Source organism: Leptodactylus fuscus, chromosome 8 (genome assembly GCF_031893055.1).
Source record: "Leptodactylus fuscus isolate aLepFus1 chromosome 8, aLepFus1.hap2, whole genome shotgun sequence".
In the NCBI taxonomy this organism is placed as follows: domain Eukaryota; kingdom Metazoa; phylum Chordata; class Amphibia; order Anura; family Leptodactylidae; genus Leptodactylus; species Leptodactylus fuscus.
This window is the reverse complement of record NC_134272.1, coordinates 49,576,529-49,589,516: the sequence shown is the minus strand read 5'-3', so window position 1 is coordinate 49,589,516 and position 12,988 is coordinate 49,576,529. Positions and strand designations below refer to the sequence as shown.

At 41.0% G+C, this 12,988-nt stretch overlaps 1 protein-coding gene across 1 annotated transcript in view; it reads right to left on the bottom strand.

Moving 5' to 3' along the window:
* Positions 1–8,460, bottom strand: part of LOC142217243 (uromodulin-like) — a 78,567-nt gene extending 70,107 nt beyond the window's left edge. The window contains exons 1-4 of the mRNA XM_075285437.1: positions 8,369–8,460; positions 7,458–7,477; positions 7,245–7,295; positions 3,967–4,122 (exon numbers count right to left, since the gene is read on the bottom strand). Coding sequence (XP_075141538.1) covers positions 3,967–4,122; positions 7,245–7,295; positions 7,458–7,477; positions 8,369–8,460 — 319 coding nt within the window. The remainder of the gene's footprint in view (positions 1–3,966; positions 4,123–7,244; positions 7,296–7,457; positions 7,478–8,368) is intronic.
* Positions 8,461–12,988: the final 4,528 nt, after the last annotated feature.

Sequence of the window (12,988 nt, the reverse complement as noted above, 5' to 3'; positions counted from 1 at the left end):
ATACTTCTACCTGGAAAAAAAATCAAGAGGAGTAGACAGGAGAGGAAGTAGATGGATGGACTTTTAGCCCCTAAGGGACTGCCCAGTTGCAATCACATGGAGGGCTACGGGACGTACAGGGCCAGCTGGAAATGGCCAAGGCCCCATGTTAAGGTCAGTTGGGTTTATTAAAAAAAAAAAAAAAAAACTAACAAAAACCCTGGGGAGCCCTACTGGGCTCTGAACTACAGGAATACCCTGGTGTGAATAAGGTCTGGCAGTTAGCGTCACTGCCAGCCCACTACACCAACCGGGGTTGCTCTGTTTAATCACAGAGGCCTGTGCAGCTCAAGCAACCGCTCGAAGGAAACCAGACTAGACAGCACTCCTGTGCTACAGTCATGGCCAAAAGTTTTGAGAATGATACAAATATAAATTTTTACAAAGTCTACTGCTTCAGTTTTTCTAATGGCAATTTGCATATACTCCAGAATGTTATAAAGAGTGATCAGCTTAACAGCAATTACTTGCAAAGTCAATATTTGCCTAGAAAATTAACTTTATCCCCCAAAACACATTTTAACATCATTGCAGCCCTGCCTTAAAAGGACCAGCTAACATCGTTTCAGTGATTGCTCCATTAGCACAGGTGTGGGTGTTGATGAGGACAGGGCTGGAGATCAATCTGTCATGATTAAGTAAGAATGACACCACTGGACACTTTAAAAGGAGGCTGGTGCTTGGCATCATTGTTTCTCTTCTGTTAACCATGGTTATCTCTAAAGAAACATGTGCAGTCATCATTGCACTGCACAAAAATGGCCTAACAGGGAAGAGTATCGCAGCTAGAAAGATTGCACCTCAGTCAACAATCTATCGCATCATCAAGATCTTCAAGGAGAGAGCTTCCATTGTTGGCAAAAAGGCTCCAGGGCGCCCAAGAAAGACCAGCAAGCACCAGGACCGTCTCTTAAAAGTGTTTCAGCTGCGGGATCGGGCTACCAGCAGTGCAGAGCTTGCTCAGGAATGGCATCAGGCAGGTGTGAGTGCATCTCCACGCACTGTGAGGCGGAGACTCTTGGAGCAAGGCCTGGTCTCAAGGAGGGCAGCAAAGAAGCCACTTCTCTCCAGAAAAAACATCAGGGACAGACTGATATTCTGCAAAAGGTACAGGGAGTGGACTGCTGAGGACTGGGGTAAAGTCATTTTCTCTGATGAATCCCCTTTTTGATTGTTTGGGACATCTGGAAAACAGCTTATTCGGAGAAGATGAGGTGAGCGCTACCACCAGTCTTGTCTCTTGCCAACTGTAAAGCATTCTGAAACCATTCATGTGTGGGGTTGCTTCTCAGCCAAGGGAATCGGCTCTCTCACAGTCTTGCCTAAAAACACAGCCATGAATAAAGAATGGTACCAGAATGTCCTCCAAGTTCAATTTCTCCCAACCGTCCAAGAGCAGTTTGGCCATCAACAATGCCTTTTCCAGCATGATGGAGCACCTTGTCATAAAGCAAAGGTGATCACTAATTGGCTCAGGGAACAAAACATAGAGATTTTGGGTCCATGGCCTGGAAACTCCCCAGATATTAATCCCATTGAGAACTTGTGGTCAATCATCAAGAAACGGGTGGACAAACAAAAACCTACAAATTCTGACAAAATGCAAGCATTGACTGTGCAAGAATGGACTGCTATCAGTCAGGATTTGGTCCAGAAGTTGATTGAGAGCATGCCAGGGAGAATTGCAGAGGTCCTGAAGAAGAAGGGTCAACACTGCAAATATTGACTTGCTGCATTAACTCATTCTAACTGTCAATATAAGCTTTTGTTACTCATAATATGATTGCAATTATATTTCTGTATGTGATAAAAACATCTGACAAACATACATAAAAACCAGAGGGCAGCAGATCATGTGAAAATATAAGATTTGTGTCATTCTCAAAACTTTTGGTCATGACTGTAGACTGCAAATAAATAGATAGTGTGCACTCAGTGACCAACTGAGGCACACCACAGGTAGCTAACAACTAAAGTTTCAATAATGAATTCCTAACTTAATCTAAGAATTCTGCCTAACAATTTCTATTGCAATTGTGAAATGATACTAGGGCAGCGGGCTGAGAAACCTCCTTCCTTAAAAAAGGCGAAAGGCGGTCCCAGCACTGTGCAGCCGCTTACTACATTCCGGTACAGCTTCTCACTTCATTCACTGAAGAGGGAAACTTCCCTCATTACCATAACCCTGCCCCTTATCTGCAAGCTGAAACCTCAGGGTCCCGGGGGAAGAAGAAGCCAGCAGAGCTCAGCCTAAGGTAAACCCAATCCCCTCCGCCCTTCCCTGGTCCCAGCAGGAGTGATCCTGTCATTGTGCTGCAGTCCTTCCTCCACCTCTGACAGTGTAATTGTCTACAGCATAATCCCCATGCTATCTTCACTCCACAAATATCGCCTCCTCCCCACCCCATTCGGGTACTGGGACAAGCAAATAGTGAAAGGTGAAGCGCCCATGAAAAGAAGATAACATGGAGATAATGCTGTAGACATTCAGGAGCCCAAACAAAAGTGGTGAGTGAGAAGTGAGGGATGGGCAGCAGCAGCCTTTTCTGTAATGGGGGTTGCAAATGTCAGGGGCTAGCAGCCTTTACGGATAGCACATGTTGGGAAGACAATCAATCCCTAATAGCTTCCCATCCCCCACATGTGCTACTCCTGATGGTACTAGGTGAAGCACCTGTGAGGGTTGGTAGAGCTGTCCCCCAAGCACAAGTCACAGCACAATTTTTTTTTGTTATTAGTGCTGTGACTTTAGTGCTTAGGGAACAGCTCCTCTGCCAACCCCCACATTTGCTTCACCAAGCTTCACATAACTGCCCAGTGTCTGCTGTTTTATACAGCAGACACCATGCGCTAATGCTTGCACCTATCACTTTCATTAACCCCTCTGGTGCCTTTTACCAGTGATTGCAGGCACCCTGAGCAAGCTCCAGGGTCGGCGTCCTGTTTCTATGGTAGCCGGGAGTCTTGTGAAGGCTCTCCGGCCTGTCATTCTATACTTTCTATTGCAGGTTACGCTATGTAGCCTGCAATAAAAAATGCAGGATTTTTGCAATGCATTAGTACTGTAATGCATTGCATTAGTGATCAGACCCCCTGAGGTTCAAGACCCCTTAGGGGTCTAATAAATGCAAAAAATAAAAAAAAGTAAAAAAAATATATATAAAAAAATAAAAAGTATTAAAAATTCTAATCACCCCCCTTTCCCTAAAACACATATAAAAGTACTTAAATACTGTGAAACACATATGCATTAGTTTTCCCTGTGTCTGAAAGCGCCCGGTCTACAAACTATAAAAATATTTTTCCTATATGCTAAGCGCCATAGCGGGAAAAAAAAAGTCAAGAGCTGAACTGTGACAGCTCCTTGCTTTAGCCGGGTATGTGTTCAACTCAGATCTGCATCCTCTGGACGCAGATCTGAGTTGAAATCGGGACATACCTCCCTCCAACCGGGACCGCGGGACACGTCACCCAAATTGTGAATGTCCCGCGGAAATCGGGACGGTTGGGAGGTATGGCAATAGACATAATTCCATGTATGCCCTGCTGTATTGAATATTTCATACAGAGACTTATTGCATCTGTAGGCTCCTCATACGAAAAAAAAATCCTGTACTTTCCTATACAGTAAAAATTACATATTGTTGCCTGCTTGGTAATTATCAAAAAATATACTCTTTCGGCATCCAGTGGGTTTATAGTGGTCTATGGACCCATTTTAAAGTCCATCATGCAAATTAAACACTATTTTTGTAGGGGCTAGTTTTAGGCCAGGCTACAGGAACCCCGCAATTGTATCATGAGGAGGCTTATACACCAGGGGTACAGTATCTCCTGGCACATATGTGAATATGTACAGCAATCATGGTGTGAACAGAGTTTTACATTTTTCTCATGTAACAGTTGTAAAATAAATAATTGTCTTACTTGGATCATTAAATTGCATCAGTGTGTATTGTCGGGTCACATTAGCAGATGACGCCGCCAGACGAGTGGAAAAAGTCCTGACAATGTCTTGGAAGTTATTCAGATAGGAAAGCATTGACCCAGTCGTGTCCATGACCAAAGTAAATGAAGGGAATGCTGGAAAAACAGGGTTAGGTTATTATTATTATTATTTTTTTAAGCAATACAAGAAATGAGATGTAAAGGTAACATCGCCAATGCTTAAATTGTAACTTCATCCCTACCGACTTGAAAAAGTAGTCTGATGGCCATCTACTGATCTCTATGCCCTTGGGGTCTTGCTGCAGCTTGAATATTTTGCAACTTCTAAGCTAATGTCAATGTCTTTCCTATAAGTTTTAATAGAACAGTGTTTTACATGGTGGAGGCCCATTGATGTGTCCTTGTGAATAGCAGGAATGATCTGGGACCACCACCAATATGTAGAATTTAATTTGCATACTTGTATAGCACCAACATATTCCATAGTGTTTTACAGACATTGTAATTACTTACTATCAATCATTATCTTGTATAGGAGTCACAACCTACATTTCCTATCGGTATGGCTATGGAGTGTGGGAAGAAACTGGAGTACCCGGAGAAAACTCACACAAACACCCGGAGAACATACAAATGTAATGGAGTGACTGTATCTCAGAGAGCCAGAGATTCTACAGCCAAAATTCAGAAATATATCTCTAGGACATCTTTTTTTTCTCACTACAGACAAACCCTTTAGGCCAAATTGCTACAAATTCTTTTACCTATGACTCAGTTATACACTACCGTTCAAAAGTTTGGGGTCACCCAGACAATTTTGTGTTTTCCTTGAAAACTCAGACTTTTATTTATCACATGAGCTGCAAAATGAATAGAAAATATAGCCAAGACATTGACAAGGTTAGAAATAATGATTTTTATTTGAAATAATAATTTTCTCCTTAAAACTTTGCTTTCGTCAAAGAATGCTCCATTTGCAGCAATTCCAGCCTTGCAGACCTTTGGCATTCTATCTGTTAATTTGCTATGGTCATCTGGAGAATTTCCCCCCGTGCTTCCAGAAGCCCCTCCCACAAGTTGGATTGGCTTGATGGGCACTTTTTGCGTACCGTACCGTCAAGCTGCTCCCACAACAGCTCAATGGGGTTGAGATCTGGTGACTGCGCTGGCCACTCCATTATAGATATAATACCAGCTGCCTGCTTCTTCCCTAAATAGTTCTTACATCATTTGGTGGTGGCTTTGGGTCATTGTCCTGTTGTAGGATGAAATTGGCTCCAATCAAGCGCTGTCCTCAGAGTATTGCATGGCATTGCAAAATGGAGTGATAGCCTTCCCTATTCAAAATCCCTTTTACCTTGTACAAATCTCCCACTTTACCAGCACCAAAGCCACCCCAGACCATCACATTACCCCCACCATGCTTGACAGATGGCGTCAGGCTCTTCCAGCATCTTTTCAGTTGTTCTGTGTCTCACAAATGTTCTTCTGTGTGATGCAAACACCTCAAACGTCGTCTGTCCATAACACTTTTTTCCAATCTTCCTCTGTCCAATGTCTGTGTTCTTTTGCCCATATTAAGCTTTACCTTTTATTAGCCAGTCTGAGATATGGCTTTTTCTTTGACACTGTGCCCTGAAGGCCAGCATCTTCAATGTAAAACGACAAGAAAGGCAAGGCACCGAGCCGATCCTAGTGTTACCTTTGACCCTTTGATGATAAGGGAATAAATGCAAATGACAGGTGACTGCTCACCTGATTTGGTTGTGTAGTGCACAACAACCAATAGACAACAACCAAAGTCGGTGGGAGGGCAGCCGCTGGTGTCCGTCACTGGTACGTCGGGACATATAGAGGAAAAGGACCAGCCTTCAGAGGGACAGGCAAAAACCAGCGCTCACCCATCAACAATGAAAAAGACTTTATTTAGCACAAGGCGTTACAGGCCATATAGCCCTTTCTCAAGTGCAGACCAATCGATTGCTCTCTACACCTCAGCCTGTACTGTGTCCAACTTGGGCTGTAATTTGTCTCCAATGGAGTGCTATTTGGAGTTGTCTTACATGCAGTGCGCAGATAACAGCCTTATCATGAAAGCCAGCTCAGCAAATGTCAAAAGCAGGCACCATTTCTATGAAATGTACAAAGCATAGGGGGAAAGTTAGGGGGGAGGTTAGAGGAGGAGGAGGGAGGAGGGATGCTCGCTCTGTACCTCTGTCACACTGACTGCCATTCAGTCTTTTTCATTGTTGATGGGTGAGCGCTGGCTTTTGCCTGTCCCTCCAAAGGCTGGTCCTTTTCCTGTATACCTCTTCAATGTACACGTTGACACTGGTATTTTGCAAGTACTATTTAATGAAGCTGCCAGTTGAGGACCTGTGAGGCATTGATTTCTCAAACTAGAGACTCTAATGTACTTGTCTTGTTGCTCAGTTGTGCAGCGGGGCCTCCCACTTCTCTTTCTACTCTGGTTAGAGCCTGTTTGTGCTGTACTCTGAAGGGAGTAATACACACCGTTGTAGGAACTCTTCAGTTACTTGTCAATTTCTCTCATGGAATAGCCTTTATTTCTAAGAACAACAATAGACTGTCGAGTTTCACATGAAAGTTCTCTTTTTCTGGCAATTTTCAGAGTTTAATCAAACCAACAAATGTAATGCTCCAGATTCTCAACTAGCTCAAAGGAAGGTCAGTTTTATAGCTTCTCTAACCAGCAAAACAGTTTTCAGCTGTGCTAACATACTTGCACAAGGGTTTTCAAGTTTTTCTAAACATTCATTAGCCTTCTTACACAATTAGCAAATACAATGTACCATTAGAACACTAAAGTGATGGTTGCTGGAAATGGACCTCTATACATCTATGTAGATATTGCATTAAAAACCAGATGTTTGCAGCTAGAATAATCATTTACCACATTAATGTATAGAGTGTATTTCTGATTCATTTAATGTGATCTTCATTGAAAAAAAAACTGCTTTTCTTTCAAAAATAAGGAAATTTCTAAGTGACCCTGAACTTTTGAACTGTAGTGTAATATCTTCTAGAAATACTTGCTGTGAAGAACACCTGAACTAGAAATCTTTCTCAATATCAGATGCGAAACCTCTGAACCCTAATGCAAAATCGGTAGTACAGCCCCCGCCTAATATGTGACTTATTCCTCTATCTGAAATCTATGGGGAAGCCAGTCACCATATGTGACAGTAATGATATTGCATGTCTACACATATCTCATCTTTACAAATATCTTGTACCTGTATCATTGCAAGACACATAAGAGCTTCCACTGTCAACATAATAATAACCTGAAAAGAAAAGGAAAAAAACATAAGGTCATTGACAAAAATAAAGACGGCAAAGCCTTCAGATGTGTACATAGAACTGATGTCGTCTTAGAATGTAGAGGCTCCAGGGCCCGGAAGTCATAGCTACCTCTGGATCTCCTATAGCTACATCCCTGATTTTACCTGCCACACAATATTTTAATCTTTATGGCACAGAGTTTTTATTTCATCCCCACCTTCTGAGAACCATTTTTTATATCAATATCTGTTTTTTGCACTCTGAGTTGCATTTTTCAGTGGAACAACTTTGAGTTACTTATAATATATTGAAAATATGTTACTAACTTCACAATTTCCTCAATCTTTTATTTTTTTTTTATAAGTGAATCTACCCCATCTCCCAAGTATTCCCATAGTAAAGTTGAGGGGGTCCTCTCTTTATAAAAAGCAAATGCAATGGAATAACCAGTGCAAACCAGACTTTCCGACTGGAATAAAGGCAAACAATTCTGCAATGCAAAACATATTAAACATCAAAACTAAATATAACTAAACATCAGAACTAGAGATGGACTGTGAGCCTGGTTTGAGCTGAATATCCCAAATTGTTCGATTTTTAATGAAACTGAACAAATTGAGCATTTTCTTTGGGCCACACTGGTCATATAGACACATCAAGTGTCATGACGTCTCCGAGAAGGCTGAGAAATAGCTTCGAACGCGATGAGGAGGTCAAAAGCAGGTGACGGAAGGTGAATATTAATGTTAGTATCACAAAGATTGCATAGGTAAGGCGACGTTCACATCTGCGTTAGAGTCTCCATATGCAGTGTGTGTCCAAAATCGCTGAATGAAAGAGTCCTGCAAGTCAGAATTTTTTGGCCAGCGGTTTCACCTGAAGAATCCCATAATAATTAATAGGGTTTGTCGGACCCCATATGTGACCACTGTAGTAGCAATTTGCCTATTTTTTTTTCTGGTTCTCTGATTAACCAGAACAACCGATAGGCAGACACAAGTGTGAACCTAGCGTTAGAGGAAAATATGCTATTCACATAATGGATTTAATCAGTTAGTCATATTAGAATACATACCTCTGGAAGTTGAAATCGGATATGAAGTTGTTGTTGATGTTGTTGTTGTTGTTGTTGTAAAGAGGTATCTTTGTCCCAATGAATGTGGGCATAGTATGAGAAGTAAGACTATGGTGTGATACATCATGATGAGGTCTCGCCACTGTAGCTCCCTTATGTCATAGAGGTAGCTATATTTATATGTGTCGCTACACTTACAAGCTCACTTAAAACTTGCCAAACTGCATAATTCTAAATGTTATGAGGAAGCAATCCAAAGAATATGAAATGTATGGTATGTAGTCTTTCAGCATTAGGGGGATTTTAGATAATTTTCTTGTTACTGTAAACGACTCATAGTAAGACAGCAAGATAATCGTCTGCTAATCGTTGTGTCTTTTCTGTAGGGCTCATATTTACATAAGAAATATGTTTTTAAAGGAATTGACCTTTAGGCGGTGTCGCATGTAGCGTAAACACCCCAATTTTGTACCTGTGAAGTGGTTGGATTCTGGCTATTCCCATCCACACATTGCAGAAAAATATCCACAGCAGACATACTACTATTTAAAAAACTGTTGCATTTTTGTATACTGCTGCATGTGAACTATACCTACGGAAACACTGGTCTTTTCCATATGAGTATAATTGAAGCAGAAAGCCCACAGAGAAAAACTCTGCAGGCCTTCTATGAAAAGATCTGTGGGAAAAATGCACTATGTTTCTACCACGCTTTTAGACTGCATTCACACAGAGTAACGCCAGGCGTCATTTGTGTGTAATTTGTGTGTCTTTTACGGCCGTCATAAAACGTTTACATAGAGTTCTATAGGAAATGACGGCCGTAATTTACTGCCATCATTTACGGCCGTCATTACAATGACGGCCGTAAATGACGGCTGTAAATGACGGCCGTCTTTTCCTATAGAACTCTATGTAAACGTTTTATGACGGCCATAAAAGACACACAAATTACACACAAATGACGCCTGGCGTTACTCTGTGTGAATGCAGCCTTAGGCTGCGGCTTGCTATGTGGGCCTTAGGCTCAACATAATTGCATGTCATTGAGCAAAAAACACCAAGTAATCATAAATAATCCTATTTTATTTGTCATTAATAGTACCAACACTGCCCAAATTGTCATATTGTGTCCAAATAATTCTATTATACACAGAGCTGTGGAGTCAGGCACCAACTCCGACTCCTCTACTGTTACACCATCCGACTCTGACCCCAACTCCTTCATTATGGCAAATGGGTATGGTCAGTTAGAAACAGCAAAGCTCTTCTAACTAAAAGCTAACAGTACGTCCATATAATATCCAAATAGTGTCAAGATGAATGTATCATAACAATAACAACAACAACAATAATAATAATAATAATAATAATAATAATAATAATAATAATAATAATAATACCAGGGGCTATGTTGGTGTGGGGTTGGGATAGTGAGAGGTGGTCAGTGGTAAAGTGCGCCATTACTCGATTCCCCTCCCACCTTCCCTGGCGCCTTTTTTGCTCCAATAACAGCGCTGGGTAGGTGGGACAGGAACTACGACACCGGTGACGTTGAAAAAAGTAGGCAAAACCCATTGGCTGCCGAAAACATGTGACCTCTAATTTAAAAGAACAGCGACGCCCAGCTTCGCGTCATTCTGAGCTTGCAATTCACCGGGGACGGAGGTTTCCGTCCAGCTAGCTAGGGCTTAGATTCTGGGTAGGCAGGGACAGGCTAGGATAGGAAGGAGAAGACAACCACAACAGCTCCTATAAGAGCTAAATTCCAGGGAGAAGCTTGTCAGTGTAACGTGGCACTGACGGGCTCAATCGCCACAACCCAGCTTTCCCAGGATCCTGAATGGAATACACTGACAGTGTATTCCCGTATACCCGATATATACCCCCGATACCCGTTCCAACGGTGTGCCCCCCCACCTTCACCCCAGAAATACACTGCAAGTCCCCTAGCAATAGAATTGGGGCTATATACACCCACTATTTTTGCTACTGCCATATAGTGCCATTGTCTCACTGGGAATTCAAAGAATATATTGGGGTTACGTGCACCCACAATTTTTGCTACTGGTATATAGTGCCATTGTCTGACTGGGAATTCAAAGAATATATTGGGGTTACAAATACCCTCATTTCTTGCTACTGCCATATAGTGCCAATTTCTGACTGGTAATTCAAAGAATATATTGGGGTTACGTGCACCCACAATTTTTACTACTGGTATATAGTGCCAGTTTCTGACTGGTAATTCAAAGAATATATTGGGGTTACAAATACCCTCATTTCTTGCTACTGCCATATAGTGCCAATTTCTGACTGGTAATTCAAAGAATATATTGGGGTTACGTGCACCCACAATTTTTGCTACTGGTATATAGTGCCATTGTCTGACTGGGAATTAAAAGAATATATTGGGGTTACAAATACCCTCATTTCTTGCTACTGGTATATAGTGCCATTGTCTGACTGGGAATTCAAAGAATATATTGGGGTTACAAATACCCTCATTTCTTGCTACTGGTATATAGTGCCATTGTCTGACTGGGAATTCAAAGAATATATTGGGGTTATAAATACTCTCATTTCTTGCTACTGCCATATAGTGCCATTGTCTGACTGGTAATTCAAAGAATATATTGGGGTTATAAATACCCTCATTTCTTGCTACTGGTATATAGTGCCATTGTCTGACTGGGAATTCAAAGAATATATTGGGCTTATAAATACCCTCATTTCTTGCTACTGGTATATAGTGCCATTGTCTGACTGGGAATTCAAAGAATATATTGGGGTTACAAATACCCTCATTTCTTGCTACTGCCATATAGTGCCAGTTTCTGACTGGTAATTCAAAGAATATATTGGGGTTACGTGCACCCACAATTTTTGCTACTGGTATATAGTGCCATTGTCTGACTGGGAATTCAAAGAATATATTGGGGTTACAAATACCCTCATTTCTTGCTATTGGTATATAGTGCCATTGTCTGACTGGGAATTCAAAGAATATATTGGGGTTACAAATACCCTCATTTCTTGCTACTGCCATATAGTGCCAGTTTCTGACTGGTAATTCAAAGAATATATTGGGGTTATAAATACCATCATTTCTTGCTACTGGTATATAGTGCCATTGTCTGACTGGGAATTCAAAGAATATATTGGGGTTATAAATACCCTCATTTCTTGCTACTGGTATATAGTGCCATTGTCTGACTGGGAATTCAAAGAATATATTGGGGTTACAAATACCCTCATTTCTTGCTACTGCCATATAGTGCCAGTTTCTGACTGGTAATTCAAAGAATATATTGGGGTTACAAATACCCTCATTTCTTGCTACTGCCATATAGTGCCAATTTCTGACTGGTAATTCAAAGAATATATTGGGGTTACGTGCACCCACAATTTTTGCTACTGGTATATAGTGCCATTGTCTGACTGGGAATTAAAAGAATATATTGGGGTTACAAATACCCTCATTTCTTGCTACTGGTATATAGTGCCATTGTCTGACTGGGAATTCAAAGAATATATTGGGGTTACAAATACCCTCATTTCTTGCTACTGGTATATAGTGCCATTGTCTGACTGGTAATTCAAAGAATATATTGGGGTTATAAATACCCTCATTTCTTGCTACTGCCATATAGTGCCATTGTCTGACTGGTAATTCAAAGAATATATTGGGGTTATAAATACCCTCATTTCTTGCTACTGGTATATAGTGCCATTGTCTGACTGGGAATTCAAAGAATATATTGGGGTTATAAATACCCTCATTTCTTGCTACTGGTATATAGTGCCATTGTCTGACTGGGAATTCAAAGAATATATTGGGGTTACAAATACCCTAATTTCTTGCTACTGCCATATAGTGCCAGTTTCTGACTGGTAATTCAAAGAATATATTGGGGTTACGTGCACCCACAATTTTTGCTACTGGTATATAGTGCCATTGTCTGACTGGGAATTCAAAGAATATATTGGGGTTACAAATACCCTCATTTCTTGCTACTGGTATATAGTGCCATTGTCTGACTGGGAATTCAAAGAATATATTGGGGTTACAAATACCCTCATTTCTTGCTACTGCCATATAGTGCCAGTTTCTGACTGGTAATTCAAAGAATATATTGGGGTTATAAATACCATCATTTCTTGCTACTGGTATATAGTGCCATTGTCTGACTGGGAATTCAAAGAATATATTGGGGTTATAAATACCCTCATTTCTTGCTACTGGTATATAGTGCCATTGTCTGACTGGGAATTCAAAGAATATATTGGGGTTACAAATACCCTCATTTCTTGCTACTGCCATATAGTGCCAGTTTCTGACTGGTAATTCAAAGAATATATTGGGGATACGTGCACCCACAATTTTTGCTACTGGTATATAGTGCCATTGTCTGACTGGGAATTCAAAGAATATATTGGGGTTACAAATACCCTCATTTCTTGCTACTGGTATATAGTGCCATTGTCTGACTGGGAATTCAAAGAATGTATTGGGGTTATAAATACCCTCATTTCTTGCTACTGCCATATAGTGCCAGTTTCTGACTGGTAATTCAAAGAATATATTGGGGTTACGTGCACCCACAATTTTTGCTACTG